At 55.3% G+C, this 17,151-nt stretch overlaps 1 protein-coding gene across 1 annotated transcript; it reads right to left on the reverse strand.

Moving 5' to 3' along the window:
• Window positions 1–16: 16 nt before the first annotated feature.
• NAALADL1 (N-acetylated alpha-linked acidic dipeptidase like 1) lies at window positions 17–10,997 on the reverse strand. Its single transcript, XM_042904440.1, has 18 exons — window positions 10,798–10,997; window positions 10,544–10,716; window positions 10,338–10,459; window positions 9,859–9,981; window positions 7,658–7,941; window positions 7,467–7,571; window positions 6,673–6,758; window positions 6,446–6,565; window positions 3,735–3,820; window positions 3,587–3,650; window positions 3,435–3,502; window positions 3,117–3,208; window positions 2,945–3,035; window positions 1,593–1,674; window positions 1,336–1,509; window positions 1,173–1,260; window positions 973–1,065; window positions 17–626 (listed from the first exon to the last, which is right to left on the reverse strand). Exons 1-18 carry the CDS (start codon window positions 10,995–10,997, stop codon window positions 440–442), a joined length of 2,238 nt encoding a protein of 745 aa, XP_042760374.1. The 3' UTR covers window positions 17–439.
• Window positions 10,998–17,151: the final 6,154 nt, after the last annotated feature.

The raw sequence follows: 17,151 nt of genomic DNA on the forward strand, positions 1-17,151 counted from the left end.
TGTGGGGGAGGGCAGGGGGTTGTTGAGACACGATAGGTATGTAGGGAGAGAGGAACCGAGCCTGGGCAAGGCCCTAGCCATCTTGCACCTCAGTTTCCCTGCTGGTCCCTGAGGGGTGGGCCTCGTGGTCGCTGGCTGGCATTATGCATCCCTCCCTTGCCCACGTACCACCAAGAGCAGCCGGTGGTTTTGACACTCCCCACCATCCCCGTCTCCGGATCTTCACCCTCTGCCGACCAAGATCCAGGATGAGGAAGGCTTGTCACTCCCTTCAGGTGTCCACAACTGGCAGGACCCTGAGCTGTTGTCCCAAGCTCTGGAGGGTCCAGTGATGGTGCCTTAGGTTGGCATCAAGGACGACTGGGGCACACCCAAAAAGAACTCGGGTGGGAGAAGGTTAGGATAAAGGATGGTGGGAGCTGGAGAAAGAGGGCTGGGGTCAGAGGTCAGCCACAGGCCGCAGGGTGGCTGCCGCGCCCTCCAGGGCCACCACCAAGATGCTGAGCTGCCTCTGCACTTCCGCCCAGGCTGCAGATCCCAGGCTCGTGTTCATGGCCCTGGAGCAGGCATTGGCCAGGCCTGGGAATGTGGCTACGGAGCCCGTGCGGGGTGCCCAGAGCACATGGCTGCAAGCAGATATGGGGGAGACGCAAAGTCACTCAGGGACCAGGAGAGGAGGGAGCTTCAGCCTGGAGGGGCCCCTCTCTGTACAGCTAGGCACCAAAGCGCCTCCCCGCCGCCTCAGAAACCTGCGGCCCTCGTCGCAGTGGGGGTGAGAGATGTACGTTATAGCCCCAAGGTGACCTTGATTGATTTGCCTCCCCTCCTTTGAGGCTGATTCCCCACCTGTTTCAAGGGGCTGTGCTGTGCTCTAAAGGCCAGCAGAACTCTGACATCTCTCCGGCCTCAGATGGGTGCCCCTTGCCCGGCCCCCACCGCACAGCACTTCCCAAGAGCCCTGAGCAGGCTCACCTGTAGTATCGTTCCTCTGGGAAGGCTCGCGGGTTTAGGAAGGTCCGTTCCAGCAGCATCAGCTGGTCGTTGAGCATCCGGACCTGCAGGGGGCTGGAAGTGGCAGGACCTTGTCACCCTGGAACCAACAGCCCAGCTGCCAGCCTGCATCCTGCCCCGGAGGCCACCCTCCCAGACACCTGCTTGCTGCCCTTTCTCACTCAGGGGTGTCTTTCTGCAGCGCTGATACGTGTTGGCCCAAGGCCGCGGCTGCCCCCTCAAACTTCTCCACTGCAGTCACCAGAGGCCCTGTGGGCAACAGCCAGCATCTTAGCCCCGGAGGTGCAGGGCTCCCCACACCTCCATGTTAAGGGGGCTCCATACCCAGGCTGATGCTGTGCTGCTCCAACAGGACCCCGAGGTCGCGCTGGGCAGCCTGCAGAAAATTTCGGAGGGTCTCTCCGTAGTCACTGACGTTAAGAGGCAGAAAGAGGCTGTCACTGAGCCTAAGCAGCACGCTCCCTGCTGTCCGGGCCACAGCCTGATGGCTGCTGAAGCCTGCAAGGAATGCCATCAGGCCAGGGCTCGGTCTTCAGCCCACCGCCCTCCAGCCTCAGGATTCCCCCTGCCCCCTTCCTCACCAGGGTCCACAAATTTGTCCACGTAACCAAAGGTGTCAAAGGCCGTGTGGTAGGTGGGGTAGATCCTGGCCGAGGTCTTGCTCTAGGGGAACAAGGCCAAGTGACAGGCTTGAGAGGAGAAGCGGGAGAAGGCGAATCAACAGCGAGCTACAACACAGGGACATTATCTCGAATCATCGCCACGGGTATGAGGTAGGTTCTAGAATTCCCACTTCACAGAGGAGGAAACTGAGGCTCCAGAAGTAAAGTCACCTGCCTGACTCCAAACAGCTAAGAGTAGCAGAACCGGGTCAGGTGCCAGTTTCCTATTTCACGTGAAGAAGAGGGCTTGGGAATCGGACAAGAGGATTCAAATCCCAGCTCTACTGCCCTGCAGCAGTATAGCCATGGATGAGAGAAGTGGCTTCTTGGAACATCAAGCAGGGAGACACAAGCTGGGCACTCCATATCCCTTATCGCATTTTACCCTCACACCAGTGCTATGAATCACCCCTGTTTTATACTGTTACTTAATCTATTCTGGGGTAAACATTTTTGTCATATTTTAAGATCTCTGGAATCAGGATGCCTCTTTGGTGGTAAGATTTGTTTCTTGGGGCGCCTGGGTGGCTCAGTCAGTTAAGCGTCCAACTTTGGCTCGGGCCATGATCTCGCAGTTCGTGAGTTCAAGCCGAATCTGTGCTGACATCTCGGGGCCCGGAGCCTGCGTCAGATTCTGTGTCTCCCTCTCTCTCTGCCCCTCCCCTGCTCGCACTCTCTCTTAACAATAAATGAACATTTAAACAAATGTTTTTTAAATTGATTTTTTAAAGTAATGTCTACACCCAATGTGGGGCTCAAACTTACAACCCTGAGGTCAAGAGTTGCATGCTCCACTGCGCCAGCCAGGAGCCCAGGATGCTTTTTTTTTTTTTTTGAGAGAGAGCACAAGTCAGGAACAGAGGATTCGAAGCGGGCTCTGAGCTGTCAGGGAGCCTAATGTGGGGCTTGCACTCACGAACCATGAAATCATGACCTGAGCAGAAGTCAGATGCTGAACCTACTGAGCCACCCAGGTGCCCTGCCCCAGGATGCTTCTTAAGTCAATGTCACCCTACAACTAACTGGCAGTGTTGCTTTTTTTCCCCCGTGAATAGTGCACATCACCATATTATATCTTAAAATCAGTAGTATCTTAAATTTGATAAATTGACAGGTGAGCATAAACATGTTCAGAGAGGTTAAGACACTGGGCTGAGGTAGCACAGCTACTGAGTGGTGGAGCCGGATTCAGTCTGCACTAGAGCAGCTCTGAAAGAGGAAGGGGATGGTGGAGCTAGGTACGGAGCTGGGAGACAGGAGTGCCTGCTCACCCGGTCATAGGTGTAGGCGATGTCCATGGAGGAGATGCCCAGGAAGTGAATGAAGGGTGCGTAGTCGCTGCCAGCACCCAGAGAGCCCAGGCTGTGGAAAGAAAGATGGTCGGGTTGGAGGCCGCTGGGCCAGCCCGCCCTTCCCGGGCCCCTGTCCTGGCCCTGGGCTCACCTGGGAACCAGGCCGTATTCTGTGCTGCTACGGTTGAAATACCGGATCCAGTTGTCGTAGATGCTGAGGCCGTCGAGGCCCGGTGCGGGGATCTGACCCGGAGAGGAATCCAGTCTGGGGCTGGCCTCCCCCAAGGCCCAAGAGGCCGTCGTCCTCCGCTCTACCCACTGGAGTCTCCCTCCTATGCATAGCCCTGCGGCTCCTACAAAGCCTGCCCCCAGCCTCAGTCCCCAACGCCAGGACCCTCTAATAAGTACCAGCTCCAGCCCCGCCCACCCCGCCTGGGACAGCCCTCCTCCCGGCCCCACCCCCTTTCACCTGTTTGGCCGCGGAGAAGATGACGCTCTGGACCGGGGGTGTTCCCTGAGCCCTCAACGTGGCATTGGCTGTGGGAAGATCAGAAAAGCCTCTATTCAGGCCCCAGCCCCTCATTACCCGCCTCCCCCAGCCAGCCCAGCTGCCCCCCGTACCAAACACGGAGATGTCCACGTTGATGTAGGCCACGGTGCGCTCTCGCAGCTTGCTGAAGAATTCCTGAGGGTGGGAGAACCGACGTCAGCTCAGCGGTGCCCGGCCTCGGGAATCCCCTTGACCGCCAGCCTTGCAGGGCTCACTCACCTCGGTGAATTCTGTGGAGCCAATGAGGCCAAACTCCTCTGCCCCCCAGCTCGCAAACACTATTGATCTGCGGGGCCGCCAGGTTCCTGGGGAGGGGGATAAAGGGCTGGAGGACAGGGTCCCCGGATCTTGGGGTCGCTTGGAAATACTGAGAACGTGGAGAGGAGGAAGGGCTGGACGGGGCGGGGCTGCCAGAGACGGGAGGTAGGTCCCAGCTACTCTCCAGCCCAGACTTCTGGCCCAGGCTCCCTCTGGCCTCCTTTTTCCAGCCCCCGGCCTGTGCTATGACCCCACCACAAAATTGCCCCCAATACCAATCTCAGGTGGTCCCTTCTGCCAGGATGCCCTCCCTCCCCCTTCCTTATAGGCATGCTTTGGGTAGCCATCCTGACCCTTGGCCCCTCCAACTGTCTCCTTCAAGCATCCTATGCCAAACTCTTCCGGAACCTTCTCCACTCGGTAATAAGACACTGATGTTCTCCTTAGGGCATTATTCATATTAAGCCAGTCCTCAATGCCTTGAGGGAGGGACTGTTACAGTCTCCTTTTCGCAATTGAAACCGAGCCACAGAGAAGTTAAATGACTTGCTCAGGGTTACACAGCTGGTAGGAAGCAGAGCCAGGGTTCAAATCCACAGCCCGGCTCCAGAGTCCAGGGGCTTCACTAGCTGCCCACACTCCCTCTCACTGCCTCTGGCGACCGCGTTTCCATCTCCAATCTCGATGCCACACCGCTCTTGCCGCAGTCTCCAGCCGCCTTCCAGAAGCCTTAGCAGCCCTCGCTTGCCCCTTACCTCCTCCAGACACCCCCTAACCCTCCACAGATGACACATACCACTACCACACATGCAATGTGTGATCCTGGATTGGCCCTTGAACCAGAAATTTCTTTTGCTCTAAAGGTCATTATGAGAACAACTGGGACCATTGTTAATTTCCTGATTCTGGTCATTGTATGGTGGTCATGAAGGGAAATGTTCTTGTTTTTAGGAAATACACAGTTTATGGGTAAAAGTCCAGCATTTCTGCAACTTTCAAACACTCCAGAAAACAAAAAGAGAAAGAGAAAACAAGGTAAAAATCCTAATATCAGGAGTATCTGGATGAAGGGTGTCTAAGGCTTCTTTGTACTATGTTGGCAAGTCTTTGCGTAAGCTTGAAATTATTATTTTTTTTAATTTTGTAATGTTTTTATTTATTTTGGAGACAGAGAGAGACAGAGCATGAGCAGGGGAGGGGCAGAGAGAGAAGGAGACCCAGAATCCGAAGCAGGCCCCAGCATCTGAGCCATCAGCACAGAGCCCGACACAGGGCTCGAACTCACGGACCAAGAGATCATGACCTGACCCAAAGTCGGATGTTCAACCGACTGAGCCACCCAGGCGCCCCAGAAATTATTTCAAAATAAAAAACTTGAACAGCAACGACAGAGACAGAAATTCCTGCCCTTGTAACGAAGGGGATAAAGCCACAAGCTCAGCCCCCCTCCACTTATCAGTTGATCTCTACCACGCCTGTGATTTCACATGCCATTTATGCCACCAACTCCCCAGTTTATCTCTGGAGTCTCTATTCTGACCTGGAGACCAGCACTTTCAACTGCCTGCTTGCCCTCTCCCCGGGGGGAATGTCTCCTAGGCCCCTCAAAATCCATGTGTGAACGGGCACGCATGTATAACGATGTGATTTGTGACATCAGTAACGTAAAGAGGAAAGACAGCGCTTTCTAGCAGTAGAGTTTCCTATGAGATTAACTTGGTATCCACTCAAATTATGGAGTGATAACTTTAGGATGTTATAGGTAATGGAAGATGAAAAAGTTCCAGAGATGGATGGGGGTGATGGTTGTACAACACAGAATATACTTAATGCCATAGTTGTACACTTAAAACTGGTTGGTTAGAAGCGCAAATTGTATGGCACGTATATTTTACCACACACACACAAAAGCTAAAAAAAAAAAAAAATCAACATGTAAAGAACTAACCTCATGTTCTTCCCCCTCGATCTGCCCTCTGACCCCAATTTGTTTTTCATAAATGGCACGGCCATATATAGGTTGCTCAAACCAGCAATCAGGGAGCCAGGAGTCCTCCACTCGTCCTCTCCCGCACCTGTGACACCCACAGACCTCCTTCCCATTGCCCCCACCTTGGCCCGAGCCCACTATCCCTCCTGGCCCTGAGGATGCCAAGGCCTCTGACGGGTCCCTCCATGTAGGGCCTTCACTCCCCATAACCTCCCCATTTGGAGCAGGAGAAACTGTGGCCACCGTTGTCTTTACACATGGCCACTCAGGTGTTCACTGTGGGGTCTGCTGTGCCTAGAACTGGCTTGGCACGTAGTAGGCATACGGGACATGTTTGTTGAGTTAACGACTGCCTGTCATCCCTGCCTCAACTAGGCTGAAGGCAGAGCCCGGGCACTGCCTTCCTTACGGTGGCACCCGGCTTCCCTCCACTGGAGGGACACAGGAGGCTCTCAGAAGCCACCCCACGAGCTCCCCATGTCCCACTGGGCGACCGGAGCAAGGCCAGGGCTGGTGTCCGTGCAGGTCGTCCCCCAGGGCCTTCAGGCTTGGCACAAGTGGGCACTGGAGAGTGAGAGAGAGGAGGTGGGAGAGGGCTGGGTGGGGGAAACTGGGGGAGGAGTGAGCTGCGGGTGACCTCCTGCTGGGAGAGTCCCTAGACCGGGGACGGGGGTTGCCTCACCCTTCTTTAGCAGGGTCCCCAGGACTCGGGAGAGCTCCAGGAGGACGGCAGTGCCACTGCTGGGGTCCACGGCCCCGTGTACCCAGCTGTCCCGGTGGTTTCCGTACAGCACGTAGCGGTCTGGAGAGACGAGCAGAGGCTCAGAAACCAGGGAAGAAGGAGGGTGGGCGGGGCCGGCCGGGCGGAGCGCAGGGGGCGTGGTCAGGGAGCTCCGACGGGGCGCTCACCGGGCTCCACCGCCCCGCGGATGATCCCCAGGACGTTGGAGGAGTTCCGCAGCTCCAGGCGGTTGTGGACGCTCACGTTCACCTGGCTTGGGGAGCCAAGGGGGCGAGCAGAGTCTTGGCCCTGCCCACTCCCCCTCACAACCCAATACAGGGGAAACTGGGACCCAGAGCGAGAAAGGGACACCACGAGGTCACTTGCCCAGAAGTACCTGGAGAGGCAGCAAGGCTAGAGCCCCGCTCTTTAGAGTCAGTTCTTTTCACGGACTGACTTACTCAGGTGAGAGTATTTATTGGATACTTAGTGTAGGCCTGCACCGCACTAGGCTCTGGGCAGGGCCTGAGACAGACACAGCCCCGCCCTTGGGGGGACATCCCTCCCCTGAGCGAGACAAACCACGAGGAAGACAGCACCTGCAGGCGGTGAAGGGGTGTGGCGAGGACACTAACAGGTTGACCTGTAAGAGGACACCTGGTGGCAGATGGGGGGAGGACAGGCCAGGAGTGGCAGGAGCGTGGGGAATGGTGTTCAGGCAGAGGGAGCAGCAAGCAAGCGTAGAGGCCTTGGTTTGGGAATGAGTTCAAGAGAGAGAGGGTGGCTGGAGAGTAGAGGGTGTAGATGAAGGGCGGGTGGAACCCCACAGGGCCTTGTGGCTTCCCCAAAGACAAGACAGATATTTTGGAGTCAGGGGAAGGTTGGGAGAGAGAAGAAAGGAAAAGGCCAGGCCTTGACGTGGGCAGAGAAGCATAACAAGGGAAGAGGAGAGGAGCCTTGAGGAAGCGGGGCCCCACCTCACCTGTCTGCTGGGAAGTCTCCATCAGGTCGGAAGCCAGGCCCCAACTTGTAGTCACAGCCCAGTGCTCCCTGCCAGGCAGCTGGGGCCGAGGTTCCCTGGAGGTTACTGAGGAGGAGGTGGAGGGTGTGGGGGTTGAAGGTTGGCGGCCACTGGATTGCGGGCAGGGGCCCCCGGGGGGCACCAGAGCTTACCAGAGAAGGATTTTTGCATCCTCAAAGCCAATGGGCTGAGTGGGAATGGGAGGAAATCCAGAGACAGTATCAGGGTTCAGGCGGAAGGAAGAAGGATTGGCCGGAAGGTAGGGAGTCAGAGGATCCCCAAAATACTCATAGTAGGAGCCTCGCTCCACCCCTGAGGGAGGCAGGCGCCAAGAGTTCGGAAAGGTCTGGCTGGCGGAGCTGTGCCCATCGTTGATGTCTGCGGGGTCCGTGTACACCAGCACCCCAGCTACCCCGTGCTTGGCCGCATTGACAGCCTGCGGGAGGGGGATGAGGCTGTGTTTAGGGGAAAGGAGAGGGGATGTCATGTCCTGTTCCGCTCCCTCCCTCACTGCGGCAGCCAGGATGGATCTGTCTTCCCACAGGCAAGATGATGCTCGCACAAGTCATTTACTGCAGCCCTGCTCGAGGGAGCAAAAGACCGCTGGACATAGGCAGGTCGATGCTCATGAGCAGGGCTGTCACGTGATCGGAGGCATCGCACAAGGGCACCCTGGGCAGCTGCGTAGGAGAGCAGGGCCACCGCTCACAGGAGCCAAAAGGCAGAAGCAGCCCAAGTGTCCATGGGCAGAATGAATGGATAAGCCAATGTGTGGTATACAGCACGCAAGAGGCAATTACTTAGACTTGAAAGGCAATGAAGTTCTGCTACAACATCGATGGGCCTTGAAAACATTATGCTAAGTGAAGAAGCCAGGCACAAAAAGTCAGTATTGTGTGATTCCTCTTATATGAGCTTTCTAGAATAGGCAAACTCATACAGCTGGAAGGTAGAATAGAGGTCACCAGGAGCTGGGGAGGGAGAGAGGGGACGTTATTTTTAGTGGGCACAGAGTTTCGTTTGGAATGATCAGGAGTTCTAGAAATGGACGGTGGTGATGGTTTGCACGGCATTGTGAAGCTACTTAATGCATCTGCATTGGACCGTTAGAGATGGTTAACACGGTCAGTTTATACTGGTATATTTTAGCACAATGAAAACAAAATAGTACATAGGAAGAAAGAAAGAAAGAAAGAAAGAAAGAAAGAAAGAAAGAAAGAAAGAAAGAAAGAAAGAAAGAAAAAGAAAGAGAACAAGGACACAATTTGTGTGCCGATGGAGAATTAATCTCCAGGATGTATTAAGGTGAAAAAAAGCACACCTTGAAAAGGTGGGTTTAGTATGCTGCTTTTATACAAAAAGAGGGAAAAATAAAAATATATATTCATATGCATTTCTTCCAAAAGAAACTGGATAGATTCCTCTTTGGAGGATGGCATGACAGGAAAGCTTTTGCACTCTAAACTTTTTTTCTCTTTTTAACTGGAAATTCTATAATTTGTGTAATTCCATTATGGCTCTTCCTCTTTTCTCTTTTGCACTTTTGCAGATCTTATTATGGGCACTTCTCTTTTTTTTTTCTAAGTTTATTTATTTATTTTGAGAGAGAGCATGTGTGCAAGCGGGGGGGGGGGGGGCAGAGAGAGGAGAGAGAGAGAGAGAGAGAGAGAGAGAGAGAGAATCCCAAGCAGGCTGGGAGCTATCCATACAAGGGGCTCAATCTCCCAAACTGTGAGATCAAGACCTGAGCCCGTGACCCCAACCGAAATCTACATGAAATTTACTACCCTAACCATTTTATAGCCTGCTGTTCAGCGGGCAGGGAGGACATCCACATTTTATTGCACTACCATCACCCCCACCCACTTCCAGAATTCTTCGTCTTGCACATCTGAAACTCTGTACTCGCTAAACACTAACTCCCTGTTCCCTTCTCTCACTCTATATGTTTAAAAAAAAAAAAAAATCCCGCATTTTTGAAAAACACACATGTGAACTACTCAGCCAAAATGTTTAGTTGAAAAGATGCAGGCCGGGAGGGAGGGCAACAGGAGGGACTTAAGTTGAATATTCAGGAGAACTTAGACCCCCAGAATATCAAAGTTTACCTGATCCATTTATTTCCTAAGGCTCAGAGAGGTTAGGGGAGGCATCCAGGGTCACACAGCACATCATGAGTGGTAACAGCACAAATATAGCTCACCTCTTGTGCCCCAGCCCAGGGCTCCGCAGGCCACTCAACCCTGCTCCTTCCTCTTCCCCTCTCTTCTTCCTGCTGACCACCCCATCACACACACACACACACACACACACACACACACACCAGTTTCCTGCACTGGGGGCTGCTGCTCACCTTGGCCCCACGCCCTGTACCCCCATAGCGGGTCAGCGCGATGGTGCCTTCCAGTCTGATGCCCTGAGTCTGTAGCTCCATAAAGTCTTCTTCCGTTCCCCGGTTGGCGTAGACGAGGAGGCCCTGGTCCCAAGGGGAGGTGATCCTCAGAGCCAGGCCCAGGAAAGAGGGGGTGAGGAAAGGAGAGAGGGAGGCCGAGTGGCAGAGTGAAGGATTTTGATTCTATTTTCCCCGCCTCACCCAGAGCTTATAAACTTCCCAAGAACGGAGTCACATCTCGTTTCCTCTGGGTCCAGGTGCCCTGTAGTGGGCCTGACCTTGAACACGGGGCCATCAGCGTTTGTAAAATGGCTAGGCGATGGGCAAAAGGTGTGGCAGTGGAGTTTAGGGGGAAGGGCCCTGGGTCAGGAAGGGAGAATTTTGGGTGGAGCCAGAGGGGACTGGGCCTCGGCAGAGGGGAGGGAGTGTCCCAGGCCCACCTGCGGGGTTCCAGGGGGAGCGTAGGCGGCATAAGGTGGCACCACATCGGGGCCCCCCTGCTCCCCAGTCAGGTTCTGTTCACTCTGGCGGCAGGAGAAGAGGATGGTCCCAGTGGGACCCACTGTGGAGGAGGGGCAGCATCAGAGCTAGGCCTGGCAGGTCCCGCCCCACGGGCATCCCCAGACCTGAGTGGGAGGGACCTCACCGACAGCCACCCGGTTGGGCTGCTCCCGGCTGGGGAAGGACAGCAACACTTCGTACGTGGGGGCCTCCGCCGCGTCCAGGCCTGACTCCGGGTCCCGCCAGCGCTGCAGCAGGAGCTGTGCCAGCGCCTCATCCCGGGGGCTGGAGGCCAGGTGAGGCTCCCTGGAGAGTTCTCTGCGGGGAGACAAAGGGCCAGGCCCAGGGTCAGGGAGGCGCCTCTGGTGAACAGGAGGGGAGGGTAGACAGCCCTCTCACCTAAGGTTCTCTCGGATCTTGCTGGCATCCAGCTGCTTCATGACGGTCTCAAGGATCTCCAGATCCAGGTCCTGGGAGACTGAGACGCTGGGAGCTGGTGCGTCGGCCCCTTTGGGAATGGCGAAGTGGCCCAGGATGATCCCCAGGCCCAAGAGGGCAGAGGCCCCCACCAACCCCCCAAGCACCTTCACCCACTGCATCTTGTGGAGTCTTGGCCAGCTGGGGTCACTCCTTATAGATGGGTGTCAGGTCTAGTTAACCATTACCCCATGGGTGGCCCTGCCCTTTGGCCCTCTGCTGGCGGGGAGAGTCAGGGAGCATCCTGCAGGGAGGGCCGCGAGCTGTTCCCATCCACCTCCATATCTGCATCATTCACCGAAGCGACCCCCAGGGTATCAAGTCCATATGGGCACACTGAGGCCCAGAGAGGGACCAGGTCTCAGCCAGAACTGGAACTCAGAGCCACTGTTCAGAGCAATGCTGGGCCTGCCCCCCAGCCACCCCTGCCTCTGTCTCCTCAGCGCCCTTTGATTTCCAGCGCGTTCAGCCCCCACTGCTTGAGCAGGTTTTGAGTTCAAATGCCATCCTTGCTGGATGTAAGCTGTGTGACCCTGAGCAATTCGTTTAGCTTCTCTGACTCTGTTTTGTTTTGTTTTGTTTTGTTTTGTTTTGTTTTTTTAAAGCTGTCAAACGGGGATAATAGATCTGTTTCACAAAACTGGTGCTGTTTTCATTAAACAACACCACATCTGCAGAAAAATCTAGCCCAGTGTCTGGCACATCATGGGAGTTCAGTACATTTTAGCCACTCCTGCCTCATCTGACTCCCTAAAATGCAAAACCTGGGGCTAAAGGAAGAAAGGGGATCCAGAAGAATTCTCTGTGTCTATCCTGCAGGGGTCCCAGCTTATGTGAGGAAGTGGAACTCTTAGAAAGGGAAGCCATTTCTTCCTTTGCAAGGTGACTTCCTCCTCCATCCTCTAACCGTATCTGCCCTCTCTGGAATCCATTCACCCGTTCATCCATCCATCCACTATTTATCCACCTGCCCTCCTATTCCCCCACCCATCTATTCTCCCATCCATCCATCCATCCACCCACCCAACTACCCATCCATCCATCCAACCATCCTTCATCCATCCATCCAACCATCCTTCATCCATCCATCCATCCATCCACCCACCCATCCATCCATCCATCCACCCACCCAACTACCCATCCATCCATCCAACCATTCTTCATCCATCCATCCATCCATCCATCCATCCATCCATCCTTCTATCCATCCATCCATCCATCCATCCATCCATCCATCCACCCATCCACCCATCTACCCATCCATCCATCCACCCATCCATCCATCTACCCACTAACCCATTTACCCATCCATTTTTCTATCCACGCATCCACCCACCCTCCCATCCATCCATTCCTTTATTCACTCCTTCTCTTATACCTGCAAGTATCCATTCATCCAGCTCTGTGCAAAACCCGTGTTAGGGCCTGAGGAGGAAGAGGTGCCCAAGACTTCAGGTCCAGAGGGGAGACAGGCAGGCTTTGGGCTCAACCATGTGGTAAGTGCCCCTATAGAGGGAGGACCAGTGTGTTCCCAGTGGGGAGAATGAGGAATTCTAAGAGGGAACATTTGAGGGGATCTTCCAAGGATGAGAAGGCATTCAGCAGGCAGAGAAGGCAAGGGGCAGGCCATCCGTGCAAATGGCCCAGCATGCACAAAGGCTGAGAAGGAGAGGAAGACACCAAGTTCTCACTACAAATGTTGATTGAGCCCCTTCTGGGCCTCAGAGAGCCAGGCAGGGTGGGAAGATCCCTGGGGCTCAAGCTGTGACTCCTCCTACCCCCATGACCTATCTTGCCTTGGGCCTCTCCCTAGCCAGGCTGCAGCCCATTGATTGTTCCACAGATGCCCCAAGAGCTGGGTGAGCCGGGCAGGGTAGACTTGGTGTGTGTGTGTGTGATTTCACAGCCCACTCCCGGAGCAGCCCCCTTCCTGCTCACAACCCTGTTTTGTGGGCACCACCTGCCCCGCACCGTCCTGTGTCCATCCCCCCTGGTGCTGCTGGTCAGGAGGACAGCATGGGAGGGCCATGGGTGGGGTTTAGTGTGATCAGTGGTTCAGGGAGGCACACCAGGAAGCCACAGTTTTTGCAAGGTGGTTATCAGCACGCCAGATATGACCTTGGATCTTATCAGAAGCCTGTTAGTGTGGGGAGCGTACACATTCCTGAGGACCAGGAGGACTGTCACCACCTGGCAGGCAGTGGGAGGGACATCAAGATCGGCTGATAACTTGAGGAACAGACACGGTGATGACGGCATGAGGAACAGCCCCACGGTCCCACACCACCCCCTCCTGGAGGGATTAGCCGCTTGAACCTGTGAAATTACAGATGCGACACGTGGACAAGGGCGTGTGACATCTCTGTGTGCCATCTGAGAACCCCAGCTCAGGCTGTTGGAGTCAGCTGGTGTCTATGCTGCACTCTGCACCGGATGTAAACCTGGCCAATTTTCCTTTCCCCATCTTGGCTCGGTGGCTGGTGTGGCCCCTCTCTGAACATTTTGGATTGTGGTGTTAATGGAACCATTTAAGGTAGCTACCGGGTTCTCTTTTATTTTCCCTCCTCACTTGTTGATCCTGCTGCCTGCAGGAGTTCTCCTGTCCCTCCAGGACCCCTGATCCATTGGTGCCAAATCTTCCCACTTTCCCTCTCCTCCCTCCTGGCCTCGCCCAGCCCCTTACAAAGCCTCTCCACCGGCCTCCTCTTCTGCTTCCGTCACATTCGCTGGGGGAAAAAACCTGGCTCTCTGCCCACTCTGCACCTGTACCCTTGACCCTGAATGGGCCTGCAGAATCACGTGACCTGACTGGTCTTGCTTTACCTTTATGAGCCCAAACCTCAGGCAGGCTGTCAGCACTGCCCAGCGGTCCCGTTGTCTTTCCCTGGTCCTGGCCTGCTCACCCTTCCCCGCTCCCGGATGGAAGCTTCGCCCTCACTGAATCTCACTGAATCACCCTCGCTGAATCTCCGGAGCCCAGAACAGAGCCTGGTACGTAGGAGGCACTCAGCACATGCCTATCGAATGGATGGAAAGCCGCCTTGGACCAGCGCACCTCCTCAGCGTCGGGCATTCATGGCCCAGCTATCTGGGATTTAAGGAGCAGAACGCAGGGGGCCCGGGGCAACCCCAAGGGATACAAAAGGTGGGCTCAGAACCCCTGGGAAACAGACCCCATCTGAATGAGCCCCAGTGGGATCGCTGAGGTGGCCACGGGTGGGGGCCTGCATGACACAAGTGCCCTCGTGAGACGGGGATGTGGAATCTAACAGTCCTCCAGGGCGGGATGTTTCCAGAGGGTGCTGCTGCTGGGCCGCGGGATCGAGCCACCCTCACAGGCACGAATAGCAGCCCCTTCAGGTGGGGTGGGAGTTGGGAGCCTGCTGGGGTACCCCACTCCACCCTATTCCACGGGGCCCCCGAAGCCACGTCGGAGGCGTGGGTAGATGCACCGGAAGTAGGCTACTTGCCAACCCTCGCTGGATGCTAACAACTCCCCGAGCCCGCACTGGGTCACCAGTCCTCGCGGGGGCCTCTGAAGTGGGCATGTTGCAGATAACATGCAGTTAACTGCATGTTGCAGGTAAAGAAGCACGTGTGGTTACTCGGTCGAGGCCACACGGGCTGGCACGTGGCGGAGCTGAGATTAGAACCCGGGAGCAGGACCTCTTCTCTCCAAAGCTACACCACCTCTCAGGCTCCAGGCGGAGAGGGGCATCCCATTCTGCTCCTCACAAGGCGGAATCACGGGGACACAGGAGGCTGGTTTGCCAACCCAGTCTCAGTGCCTTGGACAGAGAGGCCTGGACGATCGGGGGGCACAGCTTGTGAATGGCACAGTAGTGTGTGTGTGTGTGTGTGTGTGTGTGTGTGTATTAAAAGACCTGGGAATGTCCCCGGGCCCACATGGCTGTGCTGTGGGACCCCCTCCTTGGGAAGGCCTCCCTGCCTTGCTGTGTCAACAGGAGCGGCTGTAGGGACGTAGCTCAGGGCAGGACAATGCTGGGGCCTCCGGGGCACCTGTCAGCTCTTCTGTGGTTCGGAGACAAATGGGCAGAGAGGGCTCTGTGACCGACTCCATTTCCTGCAGTGTTCACGTAGCCGCATACCTTTGCTTTCCCAGGCTGAAATGCTGGAGGCTTTCGGGGGAAGCAGGCTCAAAGGGGACCATGCTTCCGGTCCAACAGCCGTCTGAGCATCAGATGATTCCCTTCAGGAAAATGGCAGGATTGCTGTTTTGTAACAGCTGGGCCGCCTTCAAGAACTGGTCAGGAAGTTGGGGGGGGGGGGCGGGGGGGCGCCTCAGACTCCTAGAACCATCCAGGCCCTGAGGGTGGAGTCCTGGGGGAGGTGGCTGCTAGGTCAGAGCTCAGCTCAGCTCTGCCTGCAGCTGTGATCAAATCAAACCTTCACTAATCAAATCTGTCGGGAGTTACTGGCCTGGGTGTGATCCCGCCGGGGCTGGTGTAAGTCAAACTAGGTCTGAAGAGGGGCCGTAAACCTGAATTTCCATCCTCTTGGTTAGTGTTCCCTGCAGTGGGTATGAGGCAGAAAGACGGCCCCAGTCCTTTCGTGTCATACTAGAGAATTTCTGCCCAGTATATTTTATCACCCTTAGGGGTCATGGGGCTTTGAAAAACATTGCTCTTTTTTTTTTTTAATATTTATTTTTGGGAGAGAGAGACACACACAGAATCAGAAGCAGGCTCCAGGCTGTCGGCACAGAGGCCGACACGGGGCTCGAACTCACAAACTGTGAGATCATGACCTGAACCGAAGTCAGACGCCTAACTGACTGAACCCCCCTGGGTGCCCCCTGAAAAACACTGTTCTATAGGATATTGACCAATATTGATCTAATTTAGCAATAGCAGTCTTATTTCAGGATTCCTCCTGTTTCCCCCATTGACCACACACACACACACACACACACACACACACACACGTCGATTTCTTGTATCCTCCTTTAAACTGGTTTCGTCATCTTGATCAGGGAGTACGAGGCAAGCTGACAGGCCGCAAACACCCCCCTCCCCCCTCCAAGGTGGGACTTGTGTGACATTCCTTGGGCACTCCTGGCTGCCCGAGAACAAAGGAAAGGGGAAAAACAGATGGTTAACTGATAGAGTTCATAGTCCCGAAGGACCTAAAAGTCTCCATCACCCCTCCATAGTGAGGTGGGGAACAAAGGCAGAAAGAAATGGCAGCTAGAACTCAATTTCCTTCTAACCAGCAGCCCATCGACAAATACATACTTGAGGCAGGCAGAGTAAAACGTTTCTCCAGAAACTCCTTACAGTCTTAATGCTAATGCTTTGCTGGAGAGAAAACCACCTTAGCTTGACAATAGCTAGGCCTCCGGTATTCTTTGAGTCTTTAGCATATGAAAACCTCACTGGAAACTTCCCCTGGACTTGAACCAGTCTCTCTTCAGGGTTCCGGGGCAGCTCTTCCTGCCCGCGGGTCCTGTCTTTCTTGGTCGTCGGCTCCGGACCCCACGAGCCCCACAGTCACCCCAGAAACCTCATCAATCTTGCTGGCTCTGTCCTCTTCCTCCTTAAGGAGTTTTTTTTCTCTTTTTTAAAAATAAGTTTATTTATTTTTGAGAGAGACAGACAGCACGCAGGAGGGGCAGAGAGAGGGAGAGAGCATCCCAGGCAGGCTCGGCACTGCCAGCGCAGAGCCCGACTTCCGGGCTCGATCCCAGGAACTTGAGCTGAAATCAACCGACTGAGCCACCCAGGCGCCCCTCGTTAAGGAGTCTGAACACCAAACCAAACTGAACCATGCTCCTGTCACACAGGAAGGCAGCCAGCCGCAGCCAGGGCAGGAAGAGTCCCATGGGTGTAGGGCAAGAGGTCTCACGAGTGTCAGGTGTTGGACCCCTGTGGAGCTCCCACTACCAGCCCCCACCCCTGCCCATGATTGGACTTCTAAAGGAGAAGAGACTTATCCGAGGTCGCAAGGTGGGTAGTGGCTCTTCCAGCCCTTCCCTAGTCTCTTTCTGCCCTTTGGAGTTAGACCTGTGGCCTCCATCCTTGGGGGGGCGGGGGGGGGCTTCTAGTCCCACCCCAGTGCTTATCACGGGGACATTGCCCTTGAGGCTGACACCACCAGGCCTGGAACCTCTTCCGGGGTGATGGGAGTTCAGGGCCAGGGAACCAAGGCGGGGGGGCGGTGTCTCAGAGGCGGCCCAGGGACCAAGCTCATTTTGGAGCTGGTGACCTCCCACCCTACCTGATTCCCAGGGCCCACAAACACGCTGGGAGTGGCTGC

Source organism: Panthera leo, chromosome D1, assembly GCF_018350215.1.
Source record: "Panthera leo isolate Ple1 chromosome D1, P.leo_Ple1_pat1.1, whole genome shotgun sequence".
NCBI lineage: Eukaryota > Metazoa > Chordata > Mammalia > Carnivora > Felidae > Panthera > Panthera leo.